This window comes from Geotrypetes seraphini, chromosome 8 (assembly GCF_902459505.1).
Source record: "Geotrypetes seraphini chromosome 8, aGeoSer1.1, whole genome shotgun sequence".
NCBI classification, from domain to species: Eukaryota; Metazoa; Chordata; class Amphibia; order Gymnophiona; family Dermophiidae; genus Geotrypetes; species Geotrypetes seraphini.
In genome coordinates this window covers 92394942-92416355 of record NC_047091.1, presented here as the reverse complement: position 1 = coordinate 92416355, position 21414 = coordinate 92394942, and the positions used below count along the sequence as shown (strand labels likewise).

At 47.7% G+C, this 21414-nt stretch overlaps 1 protein-coding gene across 1 annotated transcript in view; it reads right to left on the bottom strand.

Moving 5' to 3' along the window:
- Positions 1-1104: 1104 nt before the first annotated feature.
- LOC117366170 (acidic leucine-rich nuclear phosphoprotein 32 family member B-like) overlaps positions 1105-21414 on the bottom strand; it is a 77436-nt gene continuing 57126 nt past the window's right edge. Inside the window, exons 6-7 of the mRNA XM_033957345.1 lie at positions 1836-1884; positions 1105-1721 (exon numbers count right to left, since the gene is read on the bottom strand). Coding sequence (XP_033813236.1) covers positions 1624-1721; positions 1836-1884 — 147 coding nt within the window. The 3' untranslated portion in view covers positions 1105-1623. The remainder of the gene's footprint in view (positions 1722-1835; positions 1885-21414) is intronic.

Sequence of the window (21414 nt, the reverse complement as noted above, 5' to 3'; positions counted from 1 at the left end):
TACATACACGAGGGCTGTTCAAAACTTATCAGACCTTAATTTTTCTTGTGTAAACAAATAAAGCTAGGGAGGGATGGTTTGGTGCACATATGTAGCTAATGCGCATGCTTTAATTTTTTCCCGCCTACAGAAGCCGTCAGTCACCAGCAGACTGCCGATGAGTGAGGAAGTGTAAGTGAGCGCCGACTGATTTTCATTTTTGACAAAATGACAGAAAAAGTTGAATGCTACTGCATTACACCGCTTGACAATTCCCAAGTGGAAATGATCCACAAGATTCAACAGGCCTTCAGGGATGAAGCAATGGGCACCACACAGATAAAGGTGTGGTACAACCACTTCAGAGATGGCCGCACATCAGTGGAGAGTGAAGCACGTTCTGGTAGACCCTCAACATCCAGAAATGAGATCGTCATTGACCAAGTGAGGACCCTGGTGATGCAGGATCATCGAATCACCAAGGAGTACTACCAAGAGGTTCTGCGTTGCCTTTGTAACACTGTGAGACACAGCCAGACCTGTGGCCAGCGGGCAATTGGCAGCTTCATCACAATAACACACCTGCCCGTTCTTCACATTTGATACGGAGTTTCCTGGCCAAACACAACACACCTGTGATTCCTCAGGCTCCCTACTCTCCCGACATGGCTTCGTGTGACTTCTGGCTTTTCTTCAAGCTGAAAATGCCCCTGAAAGGGATCAGATTTCAGTCAAGAGAAGACATCATGCAGAATGTGACAGACAAATTGCAAGCAATCTCAAAAGAGGCATTCCAGTGCTTCTTCCGACAGTGGCAGAACCGTTGGAAGAAGTGTGTGGCAGCCCAAGGGTACTACTTTGAAGGAGATTAATATAAGATTGTTGTATCTGAATACGAGTATTTTTTATGAATAAAGATCCGATACTTTTTGAACAGCCCTCGTATATATATAATTTTAGGAAGGAGAAGGGTCAAAGGGCAATCTCCCTTCTCTTTACAACTGAAGGGCAAACTGTGAAGTAAGCCATAACCCAATCAAGAACCTGTTGATGAGGGGGGCTAATTAAGCCAGAAACAAGCGGGGAAAAAGTTAAGCAATGAAATTTTAAAAAAATTGCACCATGTTTTGTTTTTATTGTTTATTTGGAAAAAAAACCAACGTTAGCATCAACAGGGCTGGGTGGCAGCGTGCATCCTTGTTACCTAAGTCCCAGCTATGTGTGAGAGCTTAACTGCTGCTGCAGCCCTGCCTGCTTTTAAGAAAAAACCCACAGCATTCCCTCCCCCCTCCCCCCAGCCCAGGTGGCATCCCCAACCCTAAAACAGGAATATGGCCTTAAAGGCAGGATGTGGCATGAGACACAGGGGGGAAGAGAAGGGGAAAGTTAAAAATAGGACACTTTGGTCTTTGCAAAATGAGATTTTGGATGGAAAAAATAGATCTCACCCCCCCCCCTTCAAATGCTGTATCATACTCTATACATCTATATTTAAAAATAAACAAAAAGATTACTGTTAGACACCGCAGCTGTACAAGAGAAACTGCCTTCTCACACACAGGTGTACACACACACGCACACACACACACTGCACATGTTGAGTGGTCACAGTCTCTAAAATCAGTTGGCCCCCCCCCAACAGATTTATTCATCATCCTCATCATCATCATCGTCCTCGTCTTCTGGGTCGTCATCTCCTTCATCCTCTGGGGCTCTTTTCCTCTTTTCACCATGTGGAAGGTCTGGAGGAGAGAAGGTGGGGGAAGCATAAGACAAAAACCAAGCAGTTCTACAGAGGATCTAAATCCTAGAGAATAATTTTGGGGGTATGTAGGGGGTAGGAGATCACCACTCACCTTCCTCATCCTCCTCATCTTCATCCTCTCCATCTTCCTCATCATCATCCTGCATAGGAAACACACCATCAGAAGAGGTCAGATCACTAGCCCCCCTCTAACAAAGCTGTGTGAGTGGATAAGCACTCTAGTAGAGCAGCAAGCAGAGAATCAGGGGAGCCCAAGGTTTATTTCTGACATTCCTTGTGACTTTGAGGAAATACCTGAGGACAGTAGAGGCTAAAGCTAAGTTCTCCAGTGACAGGGAATACCTATTGTATGTTAATGTAATTCACCTTAAAACTACAATTGGAAAGGAATGAGTTAAACCCAAATCCTTCCTCAGTTATCACAAGATACACATGCAGCACAGCAGTTAAGTACAGTATATACTTAAATATAAACTCTCCTGCACTCCCCCACCCCCGGTTGACCATGATGCTGCTCTCCAGCATGGCCTCCCTACCTTGAACTCTACCCCGCTACCACCGCATTCTCTTTACCAAGAAATTGGTGCTCCAAACAGCTGATACCACAATAACAAATAAAGCCATTATCGCCAGTACATGCAGATCCCGTGCAGAGCCTTAAGCATCTCTGCATACTCAAGGCCTGCCAGCTCCTGCCTTCACCAAGATTCAGCACCTGTTCCCTCCCCTCCAAGTCAGACCTCTTGCCCTCAAAAATATCCCCCTCCCACAAGATCACATATACACGCAGGAAATCCCAGAGTAGCAGCAGTGGCGGCAGGCCGAGGCAGTGCTGTGAACAGGCTGCTTGTGGCCAGCTCCCTCTGATGCATCACTTCCTGTAGATAGACTATATGGTAGAGGGAAGGCCCTGGCAGGACCTGCCACAAGCAGCCCATTCATAGCACTGCCTCTGCCGGCCCACAGCTATGTCGGGTTTCATGAGGAGAAGGAAGGATCATGGATGCTAGACCTGGAGGAGGGGACATGGATGCTAGACCTGGAGGAGGAAAATAAGGAAGAGGAGGAGTAGAGAGGATGGGAAGGGACATGGATACTAGAGTTTAAGAAGCTTCAGTAACTGAAGAGGCATCATCAAGGCCTGCTCCAGGGCCTTCTTCCTGTCGAGTCCCTCCTTCCATATGCTACTGCCATTGCATTGTCCAAGAATATTTGTACTGCTTTGCCCCGTAAGAAGCTCCCTAGTGTCTGCAGCGTCAGATGGATAGCTTTTAGATCAACCACGTCCTCTGTGCAGGGACCAACAGCCCTGCACCGATCATCCATTACAATGCACTCCGTAGCCGAAGAGGCTGGCATCTGGCATGAGTCTCACCCAAGAAGAAATTCAAAGTGGCATTCCTTGGGTCAAAGACTGTGGTCATAATCACCAGCTCAAGCTGCAATGCGCCGGGACTGTCCAAGGAAGTGACAACTGCAATGAATTCATTTGCGGGACCAGAGATAAAAATGCCTCCTGTAGGGGATGCAAATGCACTCTGGCCCAAGGGATCACATCTATTGCCACCACCACTGCACTCAGTACCTGTAAGTACTGCCTAGCTGTCGGCACTAGCATGTCCCACAGGCCTCCAGGAGGAAAACCCTATTCTCCTTTGTACTGAAACAGATGCCCAGGCATCCAGGGACTGACAGCTCCAGGTGGCTCTTCCAGAAATTCATGACCCAGCCTGGAGGAGCTGAATCACGTGCCTCACCGTTTTTCTGCCCTCAGTTACAGACAGGGCTCGAATCAGCCAATCGTCCAGATATGAATGTACTTATATACCTTCCTCTCGGAAGTAAGCCACTGTTTTGACCATCACCTTGGTGAACAATCATGGTGTCATAGCCATCCCAAACGGCAGGGCAGAGAATGAAGTGTTGTTCCAGAAGATGAAACTTCAAATATTTCCTGTGGACCTTGAGGGCACCATTTATCAGTTTCAGGTCCAGAATTGGCCTCCAATATTCAAAGTTTCTTTTGGGCAAAATGAAGTACAGAATATGGAGTATCTGCCCAATCCCAAGTCTTTGTCTGGTACAGCCTCAATAGCTGCCAGGGCTAATAGAATCTGCACTGTGGCTTGAACCTTGACCACTTTTTCCAGTCTTTCCACCATGGAGTCTACTAACAGCTCTGTGAGAGGATGGTAGAACTTGAGCTTGTACTCCCTTCCTGAATGTCCAGCACCCAGCGGTCTGTGACGACTTGCCCATTCCTCCCAATAAGCCGTTAACCTCCTCCTATCCTGGGAGTTACAGCTGCGGTCTTTGTGTCATAACTGCTTTTGGGTGGTCCCCCGAGAAACAGGCTCCAGAAGATTGGCGATATTTAGCTCACTAAAATCTCTGCCTCGGGCTCTGGACAAAAGATCCCGCTGAATAGTGATGAAAACACCTAGAGCCACGAAAATTACTTTGGTCTACTATCTGGTAGATACTTGGGTTTGTGATCCTATACACTAGCAATTAGATTGTCTAGCTCATTACCAAAGAGCAACTGACCCTTGAAAGGCAATTTGCTCAGAGTCGCTTTAGATGCAAAATCTCCCACCTACTATCTAATCCACACCATTCTAAGAGCGGAGATAACATATGCAGAGACCTTGTCGAGTACTCTGAACAGATCATACAGCGCATCTGTCACATAATCCACTCCCTCCAACAGGAATTGAGTGTCAGCACTGTTCTTCCTTGCCAGGGTCCACTGTAACTTCGAGTGGCATGCCCGCACAATGTAGGACACTGCAGCTGCCTTTAATTCTAATGTCGCAACCTCACATCACCACCTATTGGATAAAATCCAATCTGTAATGGAGTGTGTCTGTTAACATGACTCCCTCTTTACTGGGAAGGGAGGTACACTTGGTAAGTTGCTCCACCAGAGAATCTACTCTAGGTGAGATGTAAAGCTGTTGAATTCAGCGTCAATGGGATACAGCTTTGTCATGACCTTCACTACCTAGAGGGGGCCCTCCGAGTATAATATACTCACAAAAAGCACAGTTACTTACCGTAACAGGTGTTATCCAGGGATAGCAGGCAGCTATTCTCACATATGGGTGACGTCATCGATTGAGCCCGGAGGTGGACGCCTCACAAGCAGACTTGCTTGAAGAAACTCGAAGTTTCGAGTCACCCGCACTGCGCATTCGTCTCCTCAGTTCAGATAGCTAGCAGAGAAGCCAACCAGGGGAGGTGGGTGGGTTGTGAAAATAGCTGCCTGCTGTCCCTGGATAACACCTGTTACGGTAAGTAACTGTGCTTTATCCCAGGACAAGCAGCAAGGTATTCTCACATATGGGTGACCTCCAAGCTAACCAGAATGGGATGGTGGGAGAGTTGGCAATTTAGGAGAATAGATTTTGTAATACTGTTTGGCCAAACTGTCTATCCCGTCTGGAGAAAGTATCCAGACAATAGTGAGAAGTGAAGGTATGAACCGAGGACCAAGTAGCAGCCTTGCAAATTTCCTCAATAGGTGTAGATCTGAGGAAAGCTACAGAAGCTGCCATTGCTCTGACTTTATGGGGTGTGACTTTACTATGAAGGGGTAAAACAGCCTGGGCATAGCAGAAAGAGATACAAGCCGCCATCCAGTTGGAGATGGTACGCTTAGAAATAGGATGTCCCAACTTATTTGGGTCGAAGGAAACAAAAAGTTGAGGAGCAGTTCTATGTGGTTTGGTACGTTCCAAATAGAAGGCCAAAGCACGTTTATAGTCCAGAGTATGAAGAGCTGATTCTCCAGGGTAAGAATGAGGCTTTGGAAAAAACACTGAAAGTACGATGGATCGGTTGAGATGAAATTCTGAGACCACTTTATGTAGGAATTTTGGATGAGTACGAAGAACTACTTTGTCATGATGGAACACCGTGAATGGTGGGTCAGTAACTAAAGCCTGCAGCTCACTAACTCGTCGAGCAGAAGTGAGGGCAATGAGAAACACCACTTTCCAAGTGAGATACTTCAGATGAGCCTTATCAACTGGTTCAAATGGAGGCTTCATGAGTTGAGTAAGGATAACATTGAGGTTCCAAGCCACAGGAGGTGGTTTGAGAGGAGGCTTGACATTGAAAAGTCCTTTCATGAATCTGGAAACCACCGGATGAGCAGAGAGGAGTTTCTCTTCAATAGGCTGATGGAAAGCCACAATTGCACTGAGATGGACTCGAATAGATGTAGACTTGAGGCCAGAATTGGATAAGTGCAAAAGATAGTCCAAAACAAAATAAGGAAGAATGCTGAGGCTCCTTATGATGAGAAAAACACCATGTAGAAAATCTAGTCCATTTTTGGAGATAGCATTGTCTAGTTTTAAGCTTTCTAGAAGCTTCTAAAACGTCTCTTACAGATTGAGAAAACTGAAGAGGGGTTATGTTGAGAGGTACCAGGCTGTCAGGTATAGAGACTGCAGGTTGGGATGAAGCAGAAATCCTTGACTCTGTGTAAGCAGAGAAGGAAAAACTGGTAGAAGGTATGGTTCCCTGCTGCTGAGTTGAAGTAGAGGGGAGTAAGTACCAGGGTTGTCTCGGCCACTGAGGAGCGATTAGAATCATGGTGGCATGATCGTTCTTCAACTTGACCAAAGTCTTGAGAATGAGAGGGAATGGAGGAAATGTGTAGAGGAAAAGATTCATCCATTCCAGAAGAAAAGCATCTGCCTCGAGGCGGTGAGGGGAGTATATCCTGGAGCAGAACTGAGGCAGTTTGTAGTTGTGGGGAGTTGCAAAGAGGTCTATCTGTGGCGTTCCCCACTGTGAAAAAATGTGATGAAGAGGCGAGGAATTAAGAGTCCATTCGTGAGGTTGCAGGAGATGACTCAAGTTGTCCGCCAAGCAATTCATATCCCCTTGAATGTAGACAGCTTTGAGGAAGGTGTTGTGGTGGATTGCCCAGTCCCAAACCTCCAGAGCTTCTTGACAAAGGGAGGCAGACCCTGTCCCTCCCTGTTTGTTGACATAATACATGGCGACTTGGTTGTCCGTGCGAACGAGGACTACTGTGTCGTGAAGGAGATATTGAAAAGCATGGAGAGCTTTGAGGATTGCTTTGAGTTCCAACTGATTGATATGACACTGACGATCCGTACTGGTCCAGAGGCCTTGAGTATGGAGACCATCGAGATGAGCGCCCCAAGCGTAGGCCGAAGTGTCTATCGTGAGGACCTTCTGATGAGGGGGCGTTTGAAAAAGCAAGCCTCTGGAAAGATTGGAAGAAAGCATCCACCAACGGAGAGACTGCTTCAAAGAAGGAGTGACTTATGCTGAGAGGCACCGAGGGACCAGTATGCAGGCCAGACATACAGTCGAGGGAGATCTGCTGTCTGCCTGGAGCCAGAATACGTGATGTGACCACCTGCCTTGACAGATTTCTTAGGCCCCAGGACCACTTCCCCATGCTACTCATCCATCGGTCCATCGGTCTTGGGTCCGCTCCTCTTCAACATATTCATAGGAGATCTGACTCAAGGGCTTCAAGGTAAAGTAACATTATTCGCCGACGACGCCAAACTATGTAATATGGTAAGCGAGGGCAATTTACAAGATAGTATGGCGCAGGACCTGCGCACATTGGAATGCTGGTCCTCAACCTGGCAGCTGGGCTTCAATGCTGGAAAATGTAAGGTCATGCACCTAGGTAACAGAAACCCGTGCAGAACTTATACCTTGAACGGGGAGACCTTGACCAGGACTTCAGCGGAACGAGATTTGGGAGTAATCATTAGTGCAGACATGAAATCTGCCAATCAGGTGGAGAAGGCTTCCTCAAGGGCAAGGCAGATGCTGGGTTGCATCCGTAGAAGTTTTGTCAGCAGAAAGCCTGCTGTCATTATGCCATTGTACAGGGCCATGGTGAGACCTCATCTGGAATACTGCGTGCAATTCTGGAAGCCACACTACCGCAAAGACGTGCAGAGGGTCGAGTCGGTCCAAAGAATGGCCACCAGAATGGTCTCAGGGCTTAAAGGTCTCCCGTACGAAGCAAGACTAGACAAATTGCAGCTCTACACTCTAGAGGAGCGCAGGGAGAGGGGAGACATGATTGAGACGTTTAAATACGTCACCGGACGTATAGAAGTGGAAGATAACATCTTCCTTCTTAGAGGCCCCTCAACCACAAGAGGGCACCCGCTCAAACTCAGGGGCGGTAAATTTCACGGCGACACCAGGAAGTATTTCTTCACGGAGCGAGTGATTGATCGGTGGAACGGGCTTCCAGTGCAGGTGATCGAGGCCAGCAGTGTGCCAGATTTTAAGAATAAATGGGACGCCCATGTGGGATCCCTAAGAGGGTCAGGGCAAAACACTAGCTAATCTTAAGGGGAGGGTCTATAGTGGGCAGACTTGATGGGCCTTGGCCCTTTTCTGCCGTCATCTTTCTATGTTTCTATCCACGTTGGAACGAATGACACAGCCAAGAACAGCCTGGAGGACATAGCTAGAGACTTCGGAGATCTGGGGAAGAGGCTGAAGCGGACAGATGCACAGGTAGTATTCTCTTTAATTCTTCCTGTTAGGGGCAAGGGAAGAGAGAGGGACGAACGTATCGTGAAGACGAATGAGTGGCTACAACGGTGGTGCCGGGAAATGAACTTCGGATTCCTGAACCATGGAGAGGCGCTGCAGGGACTCCAGGGACCAGACGGACTACACCTGACTAGCAGAGGTAAGAACGTCTTCGGACATCGTCTAGTCCGCCTACTTCGAAGGGCTTTAAACTAGGTAAGTTGGGGGGAGGGTACCCACCTATATACAGGAGCAGTAAGTAACAACCCTGATGTGATGAACCAAAACCGCTTCTAGGTCCGAGGTAAGTACCCTCACTGCAAAAGATTCGCTAGGAGACTCTGACTCAGATGGGAAACTCTCTACATGGGTTTAGCAAACACAAACAGTGGAGAGCTATGTATGTTAACGCACACAGCTTAGGGAATAAATTTCTAGAACTGGAAACAGAAATAGTGGATGCAGACCTGGACGTGGTGGCAATATCCGAAACATGGTTCACAGACTCTCATGGGTGGGATATAACTATACCAGGGTACAACCTGCTCCGCCAAGACAGAGAGGGTAAGTTAGGAGGGGGGGTTGCACTTTACATCAAAGAAAACATCAAAACAACCAGGATCACCGATGTCAAGTACACAGGGGAATCCATCTGGGTAAACCTGGCCAGAGGCGGAGAAAAAATGCTTATACCTTGGTGTGGTATACAGACCTCCAAGACAATCGGAGGACAAGGACGCAGAATTAATTGAAGACATTGAGAATATCACTTTACGGGGGGACGCTGTTCTGTTAGGGGACTTCAATATGCCTGATGTAGACTGGAATACACTCTCAGCAACAACTTGTGGGAGCAGGAGGATATTAACTTCCATGAAGGGAGTACGGCTTAAACAAATGGTACATGAGCCCACTAGGGCCCAGGCCATCCTAGATCTGGTACTTACAAACGGGGAAAGCGTCTCGGAGGTCTCGGTGGGAGAAACGCTAGCCTCCAGTGACCATAACATGGTATGGTTCAACCTTAGGAAGGGCTTCCCTAGATCATAAACAAAAACGAGGGTACTTAAATTCCGAGGCACGGACTTCGCACGCATGGGAGATTTCATCCAGCAGACGCTACAGGATCAGGAGGAAACTGATAATGCGGAAGCTATGTGGTCAACCTGAAACTGACCCTACAGGAGGCAACTATCCGTTACATAAAATCAGTAAATAAACAACAAAGAAACAAGAAACCTCAATGGTTCACGGATGAAATCTCGTACCTCGTCAAGGAGAAAAAGAGAGCATTTCTTTCATACAAACGTACGGGGAAAGGAGAAGCTAACATTGAATACAGGACCAGGTCTGCAGCGGTCAAAACAGCAGTTAGGGAGGCCAAACTCCGAGTGGAAGAAAACCTAGCAAAGAACATTAAAAAAAGGGGACAAATCCTTCTTCAGGTATATTAATGATAGGAAAAAGAACACCAGCGGAATAGTACGCCTTAGAACCCCGGATGGGAATTACGTAGAAGCGGACTCCGACAAAGCCAAACTACTGAATGAATACTTCTGCTCAGTCTTTACCTGCGAGGCACCTGGGCACGGACCTCAGCTGGAAGCAAAACCAAGCGTGGAAGACCCATTTCAGAACTTTGAGTTCACACTAGCTGACGTTTACAGCGAACTGGCAAGACTCAAGGTGAGCAAAGCCACGGGACCAGACAAATTGCACCCAAGAGTGCTCAGAGAGCTGTGTGGAGTCCTAGCAGAGCCATGCTCTTCAATCTCTCCCTACGTACGGGGAGAGTCCCCCTGGACTGGAAAACAGCTAACGTCGTTCCTCTGCACAAAAAGGGTTGCAGAGCAGAGACTGCGAATTACAGACCAGTGAGTCTCACATCGATAGTGTGTAAACTCATGGAAACACTACTTAAACGTAAGTTAGACATGATCTTGGAGGAGGGGAATCTGAGGGATCCCAATCAACATGGATTCACTAGGGGTAGGTCATGCCAATCTAATCTCATCGGCTTCTTTGATTGGGTAACAAGGAAGTTGGACTCGGGAAAGTCTCTGGACATAGTGTGCTTGGATTTTAGTAAAGCTTTTGACAGTGTCCCACACCGCAGGCTTTTAAGCAAAATGAAATCAATGGGGATAGGTGAGACACTAACTACTTGGGTCAAAGATTGGCTGAGTGGTAGACTTCAAAGGGTGGTGGTCAACGGCACCTTCTCTGAAACATCGGAAGTGACCAGCGGAGTCCCGCAGGGCTCAGTCCTGGGTCCACTCCTTTTTAACATATTCATAAGGGACTTGACACGAGGGCTTCAGGGTAAAGTAACATTATTCGCCGATGACGCCAAAATATGCAATACAGTAAGGGAAAATAATTTGCAGGATTGTATGACACAGGACCTGCTTACGTTGGAGAGCTGGTCCTCAACATGGCAGCTGGGCTTCAACGCTAAGAAATGTAAGGTCATGCACCTCGGTAGCAGGAATCCGTGCAAAACTTACACCTTAAATGGAGAAACGTTGGCTAGGACGACAGGAGAACGAGACTTGGGAGTGATCATCAGTGCAGACATGAAGGTTGCAAAACAGGTGGAGAAAGCATCATCCAAGGCAAGACAAATGATGGGATGTATCAATAGAAGTTTCGTAAGCTGGAAACCTGAGGTCATAATGCCACTGTACAGAACCATGGTGAGACCTCATCTGGAGTACTGTGTGCAGTTCTGGAGGCCACATTACCGCAAAGATGTGCTTAGAGTCGAGTCGGTTCAGCGGATGGCCACTAGGAATATCTCAGGGCTCAAGGGTCTCTCGTATGAAGAGAGACTGAACAAATTGCAGCTCTACACTCTGGAGGAACGCAGGGAGAGGGGAGACATGATTGAGACGTTTAAATACATCACGGGTCGTGTCGAGGTAGAAGATGACATCTTCCTCTCAGGGGACCCTCAGCCACAAGAGGGCATCCGCTCAAACTCAGAGGAGGGAAATTTAGGGGTGACACCAGGAAGTATTTCTTCACGGAAAGAGTGGTGGGGCAATGGAATAAGCTTCCAGAGCAAGTGGCCAAGTGCTTGACTTTAAGAATAAATGGGACATCTACGTGGGATCCCTACAGAGGCCTAGTAGGGCACTCAGACTTGATGGGGTGGGTCAGTAGAGTGGGCAGACTTGGTGGGCTATAGCCCTTTTCTGCCGTCATCTTTCTATGTTTCTATGTGTCGAGAAAGAAGATCGCAAACCTGTGTCCATTGAGATGCCAGGGTCCACTGAGGAATTCTGAGGTGAAGTCTGGCAAAAGAAGTCACATGTACTGTGGAGGCCTTGTGACCCAGAAATACCATCATGTGTCTCGCTGAGATGGAAGAGCGGGATGACACTGTGTGACAGAATTGAAGAAGAGCTTCCAGACGTTGTTTTGGAAGAAATGCTCTGAGTTGGACAGTTTCCAGAACAGCTCCAATGAATTGTAGATTCTGTGAGGGCTGAAGTTGAGATTTGGGAAAGTTGATTTCAAATCCCAAACTTTGTAGGAACCAAGTAGTCCGTTGGGTCGCTACAATAACCCCTTGAGATGTGGAATCTTTGATGAGCCAGTCGTCGAGGTAAGGAAATACCTGAAAACTATGATTTCTTAGAGCTGCTGCTACCACTATCAGGCACTTGGTGAACACTCTGGGAGATGAGGCCAGGCCAAAGGGTATTGATAATGCAGATTCCCCACCCCAAATATGAGGTATTGATGGGAGGCTGGATGTGTGTAGGTCTCCTTGAGATCCAGAGAGCATAACCAGTCGTTCTGCTCAAGAAGGGGATAAAGGGATGCCAGGGACAACATTCGAAACTTTTCTTTGACTAGAAATTTGTTGAGAGCCCTGAGATCCAGAATGGGTCGCAGATCGCCCGTCTTCTTCGGAACAAGGAAGTAACTGGAGTAAAACCCCCTGTTCTGCTGTTCCAAGGGAACTGGTTCGATGGCATGGAGATGAAGCAGAGCTTGAGCTTCATGAAGAAGAAGGGCGGTCTGGGATGGATTGGAAGGATATTCTCTTGAAGGAAGCTCTGGTGGAACCTGAGTGAAATGGAGAGTATCCTTCCCTGATGATGGTAAGCACCCAGAGGTCGGATGTAATTAACGGCCATCTGTTGTAAAAATGATGGAGATGACCTCCTATAGGGGGAAAAAGAGAAAAGAGACAGAACGGTGGAGGTTATGCTCTGTTGTAAATAGTCAAAAAGGCTGAGAAGTCTTAGGTGCAGCAGAAGATTGGGATTTCTGTTGCTTCTGAAGTTGCTGTTTTTTCAGAGGAGGATGAGTATAAGGAGCCAGCTTTGAAGCAAAACGCCTTTGATAGATAACAGCAGGGCGTGCAGGCTTGGCAGGAGCTGGCTTTGGTTTAGGTATGACTATTGATGCAAATGATTTTTCATGGTCAGATAATTTCTTGGTGGCTGCCTCGATGGATTCATCAAAGAGGTCGTTGCCCTGACCAGGAAGGTTAGCTAAGCGGTCTTGAAGGTTAAAGTCCATGTCAATGGTACGAAGCCAGGCAAGACGACGCATAGCTACAGGGCAAGCAGCCGCTCGGGCAGATAACTCAAAGGCATCATAAGATGATTGGAGGAGATGGAGACGTAATTGAGAGAAAGAAGCAATGACTTCTTGAAACTCAAAATGCATTTGGTTATCCAAATAAGCCAAAATCTTTGGTAGAAGAGAAAGAAGAAATTCAAAATAAGTGATGAAATAAAAATTATAATTGAGGACTTTAGAGGACATCATAGCATTCTGGTAGATGACACGTCCAAATTTGTCCAGAGTTTTCCCCTCCCTTCCAGGAGGAACTGTGGCATAGACCTTGGAAGGATTGGATCTCTTCAAGGAGGATTCAACAAGCAGGGATTGACGAGATAATTATGAGTTGTCAAACCCTCTGCAATGCAATTTTATACCTAAAGTCCAATTTTCCTGGAACTGCTGGTATGGAAAAAGGAGTCTCCATGCATCGAGCAAAAGTCTGATTCAAAAGCTTATGAAGTGGAAGTTTAAGACACTCTGCCGGAGGTTGAAGAAGATGCAACCTCCGGCAGAGTGTCTTAAGCTTCCACTTCATAAGCTTTTGAATCAGACTTTTGCTCGATGCATGGAGACTCCTTTTTCCATACCAGCAGTTCCAGGAAAATTGGACTCTAGGTATTCCTTAGAATATTTGGAGCCAGTATCCAATTGAACATCCAAGTCTACAGCCATCTGTCACAGGATAGACGAGAAAGATAGCTTATCTGCCAATGCTTTGCCTCGAGAAGGACTCAAGGACGTAGAGGCAGCTTGTGTCGAAGAAGAAGCTTCGGCATGGAAAAAGGCATCAAAGGAACCTGGTGACTTGGACGAGGCAATCGAGACTGGAATATCCTCGAGGTCCGGCATCGGAGACCTCGAATGAGGAGTCGGTGGTCTGGTCGAAGTTGGAGTAGATCGAGGCTTCGAGGAAGATGGTCTATCCTGAGAAGAACGATGCCTGGAAGAATGCCTCAATGAAGGTCTCGAATGGTGGTGAGAACTGTGTCTGGAACCAGATCTCGAGGATCGAGGAAATTTTGCCTTGGAGACGTAAGCAGCCGATGCTGATGTATGAATAGGACTAGAGGCTGTAGATCGAAGCTCCAGAGGCTTGGTGGAGGAACCTCGATGCACTCTCAAAGACTCTGCTCCTTTCTTAGAGTGTGAGAATTCTCGTTGATGCACTCGCAAAAAATCTGCTCCTTGCTTTTCGTGCTTGGATGACAGACCAGACACTCGCAGAGACTCTGCTCCTTGCAAAGAGTGTGGAAGCTCAGACTGGGGCATAGGAAGCGGCTCGACCTCGCGGGAGTCTGCTAAATGCCCAGGCTGGATAAGAGGAAGCAGTTAGTAAGGAACTGAATAAACTGCTTCTCCAACATGGTCTGGAAAGAAGCCGGCAAGGATGGATCCGCGTGTGTTTCGACTTAGAAGTCTTGGACACTTTAATCACCACCGGTGGAACCGACTGGTGAGCTATCTGACCTGAGGAAACAGGGGAAGATACAGCAGATGATGTCGAAGCAAGAGCTGCTGCAAACGACGAAGGTCTGATGAGGCTTGAGGTGGAAGCAGTAGGCGCAGGAGCCTCGATGGAAATCGAGGCCAAAGACGCTTTTGAAGTCGAGGGATCAGTAGGAGGCTCCATCTCGAAAAGCTTGTCCACCAGAATGCAACGACGCTTGAAAGCACGAGGCTGAAGTGTTTGGCAAGGCAGGCACGACCTAGGATGATGTTTCGGCCCAGAGCACTTGAGGCAGCGTCTGTGAGGGTCCTTGAGAGAGATCGCGCGCTGACACTTGCTACACCTTTTAAAGCCTGTAGCAGGCCAGGACATAGGCGGAAAAATAGCCGCCGCAATGTCGAAGCCCGCGGGCTGCGTCCCGGAAAACGAACGGAAGACAAAAAAAAAATTTTTTTTTTGAACTAAAATAAAATAAAACAGCGATTCATGAAGAAAAAAAAACACCAACCGTGGTTGAGAGAAGGCAAAAAGTGAACGAAGTTAAACGCAGAGAGTCAAAGATGGACTTCTCGGCTCCGCGGAAAACTGAGAACTGAGGAGATGCGCCTTGTGCTGCGCGGTGCGGGTGACTCGAAACTTCGAGTTTCTTCAAGCAAGTCTGCTTGTGAGGCGTCGATGACATCACCCATATGTGAGAATACCTGCCTGCTTGTCCTGGGATAAAAATTGATATCAGATAATCTTCAGCTAGAACAAAATACGAACTCTGAAAAGTATTGAAAGTCACAAATTCCATGTTTAAAATGTATTGGAGTAAAAAAGACCTCAGAGACCCAAAGGCAGGATATTTTTAACAACCAGTCAGACAGTAAGGGTCAAATTCTTATTCATTGGTCTGAAAAACCTTTTTTACACATTTATATCTTCACAAAATTACAACTTCAAACTCTTATCTTTCAAATGGTACGCATTTAATCCCCAATGGTCCATTAGCATCTTAATAATGTCCAGGTGCGAGGAAAAGCACCTAGTCTTAGCGTCTGTGTTGCTCAGCAGTAAACACTGAGATATAGAAGACTGGGGATGCTCTCTCTTTAATTATGAGAGAAGCACAATGATTACCTCTAATAGCGCTGGGGGCTATCCAGGGCCACTATCTGGTCAGCCTCTAGTATCTCCAAGTGGGAGGCTGTATCACCTGTTACTGGGAAAGTAACATCATAGAAACCAAATTTTCTCACTCTGGTCAGACTGGACCCCCATCACTGGAACATGATTGCTGTGGGGCATAGGTGGTCTGAGTAGGAGAAAACTCCAGTGCTACAGTTGCCAAGAACCCCGAGGGGTTAATGCAACTGCTGTAATTCAAGTACGCTTCTTCGTACATCATATTCATACTGATAAATTCCAGGCAAAACCCTGACCAGGATGCCCCAAGGGCCCCTGTGTCTCTTCTTGGGGTTTCCCGATAGTGGTGTGATTGTGCTTCGTCAGGGCTGCATAGTCGGCATTTCTCAGATCTAGCCTAGATTTCTGGCCTGGGACCAGGGCTGTCAGGGAACTCAAACCACCAAATGGACATGGGGAGGCCAAGACCTTGGCTCCTGCTCTCCCTCATGTGCTGCTACACTGTACATGGAACATGGATGGTTGTTGCCAGCCAGCCACCACAATTTGGCATGAATCCAGAGTATTCTGGCCTTAGGAGTCCATCTAACCTGATTTTGAGACTTCAGCCCCTCACTATGCATGCTGGGGGAGGATAAGCAGGCAGCCCCAATGCTGGAGAACCACCATGGAGCTGTTCAGCCTGCGCTCAAGCCCAATGTGGATAAAACTTAGTGATTAGCCTACCAAGAGGACCAATCCTTGAGCTCCCGAACTATTAATGCAGGTTGGCTAAGCGGGTGCCCTGCAATACAGGCAGCCCCTTGACTATAGACTTCTGACCTGAAAGTCTGTGTTCTCCTGCAACTGGAGATGTCCAGAGACCAGGAGCCTCTGCAGCACTGAAAAGCTTCTCGACCAGATTACAAAAACAAAGCAAAACAGGCAGGCTCTTACCACCTTACACGTAGAGAGAATAACTGAAGAAAGGACAGCCCAAGGCAAAGGGAGGCAGAGCGGAAAAATGCAAATGAGGCACTCTACACACACACATGCATGGGTGAAGGTGCATAAGCCCAATGGTTCATGACTTGACGTTCCTATTGAGCTAGAAAATAGCCTTACTCGTTGTGCCATGTGGTGCCTGCCTGCCTCAGCTTAGAAGTGCAGCTAACTCTGCCTCACAGGTTTGCTCTATGAACTTGGTCTTCAGGCTGCCAGTTGGACTGATTTTGAACTGAGCCTCAACCACGAAAACTCTCTTGCCATGATTGGGGGAGGACTACACAGCTAGCTCACTATTAATCCTGCCCAAGCAGCTACTCATACAACAGCTCCTGAGCTCCAAAAAAATATTACAACAGGCTGGCTAGACAGGTGTCCCTGAGGGCTGATCCTGTTAGCAGCAAAATTCAGATGCATGAGTCCGCGTCTTCTCCCAGACAGAGGTCCTAACAAGAGGAAACCTCTGAGCACTGAGCCTCAAACTTAGAACAGGAAAAAGCTTGAAAATAATAAAACTGCAGAGATCAGAAACATCTGAGCAACTTGCTTGCTGAAGAAACACTGAGGGGGCAGGAGCAAGCCTACTGGGAAGAAGTTGAAGTATGAGTGATTATATTCTACAAGCAACTTGCGGGTTCAGATGCATAACCCTAATGTTCAGGACTAATAGACATATTTAACTAGAAATAAAAATAGCATTTCTCCCCTTATTTCTTATGCAGGGAAGTGGCAACAGGATTTCTATCCCATCCATTCACATGCTGGGATGAAAGAAGGAAAACATGTTCTTATAGCCCAGGGGTGGGCAATCACAGTCCTCGAGGGCCACAACCCTGTCGAGTTTTCAAGATTTCCACAATGAATATGCACAAGATTAATTTGTATGGACTGCTCCCATTGTATGCAAATAAATTTCATGTATATTCACTGTGGAAATTTTGAAAACACAACTGGGTTGTGGCCCTCAAGGACCGTGATTGCCCACCCCTTTTATAGCCAGTGGGAGTAATATTACAAAACATCTAAAGACATGGTGCTTTATAGCACTTTTTGTCAATGGTGATGAGCAGTTCTTGTGACCATGTACTGAGACCTATGATCAGTATGCTACTGATGGAAAAATTATGTTGTTACCTGTTAATTTTCTTTCCTTTAGACGCAGCAGATGAATCCAGAGACCAATGGGATAGCCCACATCTACCAGCAGGCAGATGTAGAGAAGCCTGGGGTAGGCGAAAAGGCATGTGGCAAAACCGAAAGCGCTGCTCCAAGAGAGGCAAGCAAACCAAGTGCCGATTCGGAGTCCATAGTGAAAAAGTAAATAGTCTCCCAGGTTTTCTGCAGAAATGTGTAACCCTGAGAAACCAATTCAGCAGAATGGAATCCAGCCCCAGTCTGCCCAATGCCCCGGTCTTCGGCACCATGCAGTAAGTGGAACAACGTCCCTTAGTTCCTGAAGAACTACAAGAACTGACCTGAGGACCAGCAACACTTAAAAGGGAAACACAAAACATAGAAACTCCAAGAACGAACCGGAAACCTGAGGAGTATGTAAAGTTGCAGGCATCCTGAAAAAAAGTTCACAGCCCCCTGACCTGACAATATAGCGACTTCCCCCTCAAGAGAAAGCCTGAAGAGCCATTGGAAGAAGCCAAGATCCCCTCAGAATGAAGTGCAGAAGGTCAGGGAACAGCAGGAGAAGCACTATAGGAAATGTAAGAAGAAAGAAACTCTTCTAAGAAAAATCAAGGTGCGCCATGGAAAGAAGAGCAAATTGGAACCATAAAAACAGTACTAACTCCATTTAATGTGAGCGAAATACGTATTGTTTCATTAACTGAGGCAGACAAGGAGTCGGGCATATAGAAATAAGTGACTTACTCAGACCAGAAGTAGCTGTAGAACGCTGTCTGCCAATGCGGTCTAGCACCTACCATGAAAAAAATGGTGGTGGTAAAATCTCGTGTGATAGGCTGTGCACCATAGAGGCTCCACTGCCTCAGAAATAAAGACAGCCCTGCTCATACGAAAAAGAGAAACGCCACTGTGCTCCCAAACTGCGCCCCAATAGATTATCACAACACCAGAACTGGAAATTATTTCTTTAACGCTACCATACACACAAAGTACTACACAGAGAGCCGAAAAGAAAACATTCAAGTATGTATATGCTCTCATTAGGGAGATCCTGAGAGAAAGAAAGAGAAACCCGCACCAAATACCGGGTAATCTCTAGCTGTTAACAGCAACCTGCAGCAATGTACCTTCTGGCCACCCTGTGCAGAGAAAAGCGGAACTGGTCAGTGGAGCAAAAACTGAAGTCTCCCTCCAATACGCTCTCAGGCCTAAGAAGCATGACCCCCAAGTTACGAGAAGTGCATGAAATAAACACTCACCAAGCTCCCAAGTGCTGCATCAAAGCAAAATGGGGCTGCACAACCTCCAACGCGTGGAACTCAAACAAAAGGGAGGCCTTGTGAAATAAAAGTCTACACGCTGCAGCGCTGCTGACAACGGAGGATCGCAAGCGTGCTCTGTTCTCACACGGGAAATGCAACAGGGAGGCCGCAGCACCCGCTCAGATCAGCCTGGGAAAAAACAGCCGACCCGCTGTGGCGCTGCCGACAACGGAGGATCCCAAGCGCGCTTCACCCGTGCACGGGAAAATCTGAACCCCTCAACTGTTTGAAAATTACAAACCCAGTGCTTAACCATTTCCATAACAAAACATAACCACGGTGGAGCTACATGGTTAGTAGAATAAAACATGCTCGCGAATGACTTCTGCAAGCGGAAAACTCCAGTTCCCTCAGCGCCAATTGAAAGTCGCAACAGGCGCGATGCAGTGTGTGCATCTTCTGTGACAGGAAAGGCCTAGTTCCTCTGACGCCATGCTTTTGCTAACTTAGAGGTGCCACCACCAGTGCCAAGGCAAAAGTGCACGCCTCTGGCGCACGGCAACAGCCTAGCCACTTCGACCTCTAGCATAAACTCACACACGGAGAGCCCCTAGCAACTGTTAAGTTCCATTCCAAAAAGAGCTCGGAGGATACCAGCACCCGAACACAGCTACACAACCGCGATAGCTCAAAAGCCACAGCGTGCCAAATAAAAATATCAACAGGACACCAAAATGTCCCTAACAAACACACACCCACGACTGAAGCACCCGCAAACCAAAAGTTGCATATTCACAAACTGTGGTCAGGGCTTGTAAGTGCTGGTAGATGCTGGCAAAAGCCGGTTGCTCAGCACTATGAGGACAGAAAGCACAGTTACTTACCGTAACAAGTGTTATCCAGGGACAGCAGGCAGATATTCTTTACGCATGGGTGACGTCACCGACGGAGCCCACGGTACGGACCCTTTTACTAGAAAGTTCTAGTTGGCCGCACCGCGCGTGCGCGAGTGCCTTCCCGCCCGACGGAGGAGAGCGTGGTCCCCAGTTAGTATAAGCCAGCTAAGAAGCCAACCCGGGGAGGAGGGTGGGACGTAAGAATATCTGCCTGCTGTCCCTGGATAACACCTGTTACGGTAAGTAACTGTGCTTTATCCCAGGACAAGCAGGCAGCATATTCTTTACGCATGGGTGACCTCCAAGCTAACAAAGAGGGAGGAGGGATGGTTGGCCATTAGGAAAATAAATTCTGAAGTACAGATTGGCCGAAGTGCCCATCCCGTCTGGAGAAAGCATCCAGACAGTAGTGAGTAGTGAATGTGTGAACTGAGGACCAGGTGGCTGCCTTGCAGATTTCCTCAATGGGTGTGGAACGGAGGAAAGCAACAGAAGCGGCCATAGCTCTTACCCTGTGGGCCGTGACAGCGCCGTCTAGTGACAGACCGGCCCGAGCGTAACAGAACGCGATGCAAGCTGCAAGCCAGTTGGATAGCGTCCGTTTAGAGACCGGTCGACCCAAACGATTTGGGTCGAAGGTCAGGAAGAGCTGAGGGGACAAGCGGTGAGCCCTTGTACGATCAAGATAGTAAGCCAGGGCACGCTTGCAGTCAAGACTGTGCAATGCCTGTTCTCCGGGATGTGAATGAGGTTTCGGAAAGAAAACAGGCAACACAATGGACTGGTTGAGGTGAAAAGCTGAGACCACCTTTGGAAGGAACTTTGGATGGGTGCGCAGAACCACCTTGTCATGGTGAAAAATAGTGAACGGTGGATCGGCAACCAGTGCATGAAGCTCACTAACCCTCCTGGCAGAGGTGATGGCGATGAGGAAAAGAACCTTCCATGTCAGAAATTTGAGCGAAGTTGTGGCAAGCGGCTCAAAGGGAGGTTTCATGAGGGCAGATAAAACCACATTCAGGTCCCAGACGACCGGAGGAGGCTTCAGAGGTGGTTTGATGTTGAAGAGGCCCCTCATGAATCGGGAAACCAGAGGGTGAGCCGTGAGAGGTTTTCCTAAGACAGGTTCATGAAAAGCCGTGATGGCACTGAGATGGACTCTGATAGAGGTAGACTTGAGGCCTGCGTTGGACAGGGAGAGCAAGTAGTCCAGAACAGTTTCCACCGCTAAAGAGGTGGGATTGTGATGATGACGGAGGCACCAAGAGGAGAACCTGGTCCACTTTTGATGGTAACATTGGAGGGTGGTCGGTTTCCTGGAGGCGTCCAAAATGAGACGGACAGGCTGAGACAGATTTCCTGAAGAGGTCAGCCCGAGAGAAACCAAGCTGTCAGGTGGAGCGAAGACAGATTGGGATGTAGTAGAGACTGATGTTGCTGTGTAAGTAGAGTAGGAAACACAGGTAGAGGAATGGGATCCCTGGAGCTGAGCTGAAGCAGGAGGGAGAACCAGTGTTGACGAGGCCACCGGGGAGCTATGAGGATCATGGTGGCTCCGTCCCTGCGGAGTTTGGATAAAGTCCGCAACATCAGAGGTAGAGGAGGAAAGGCATAGAGGAACCGATCCGTCCAGTCGAGAAGGAAAGCATCCGGGGCCAGACGATGAGGAGAGAAGAGTCT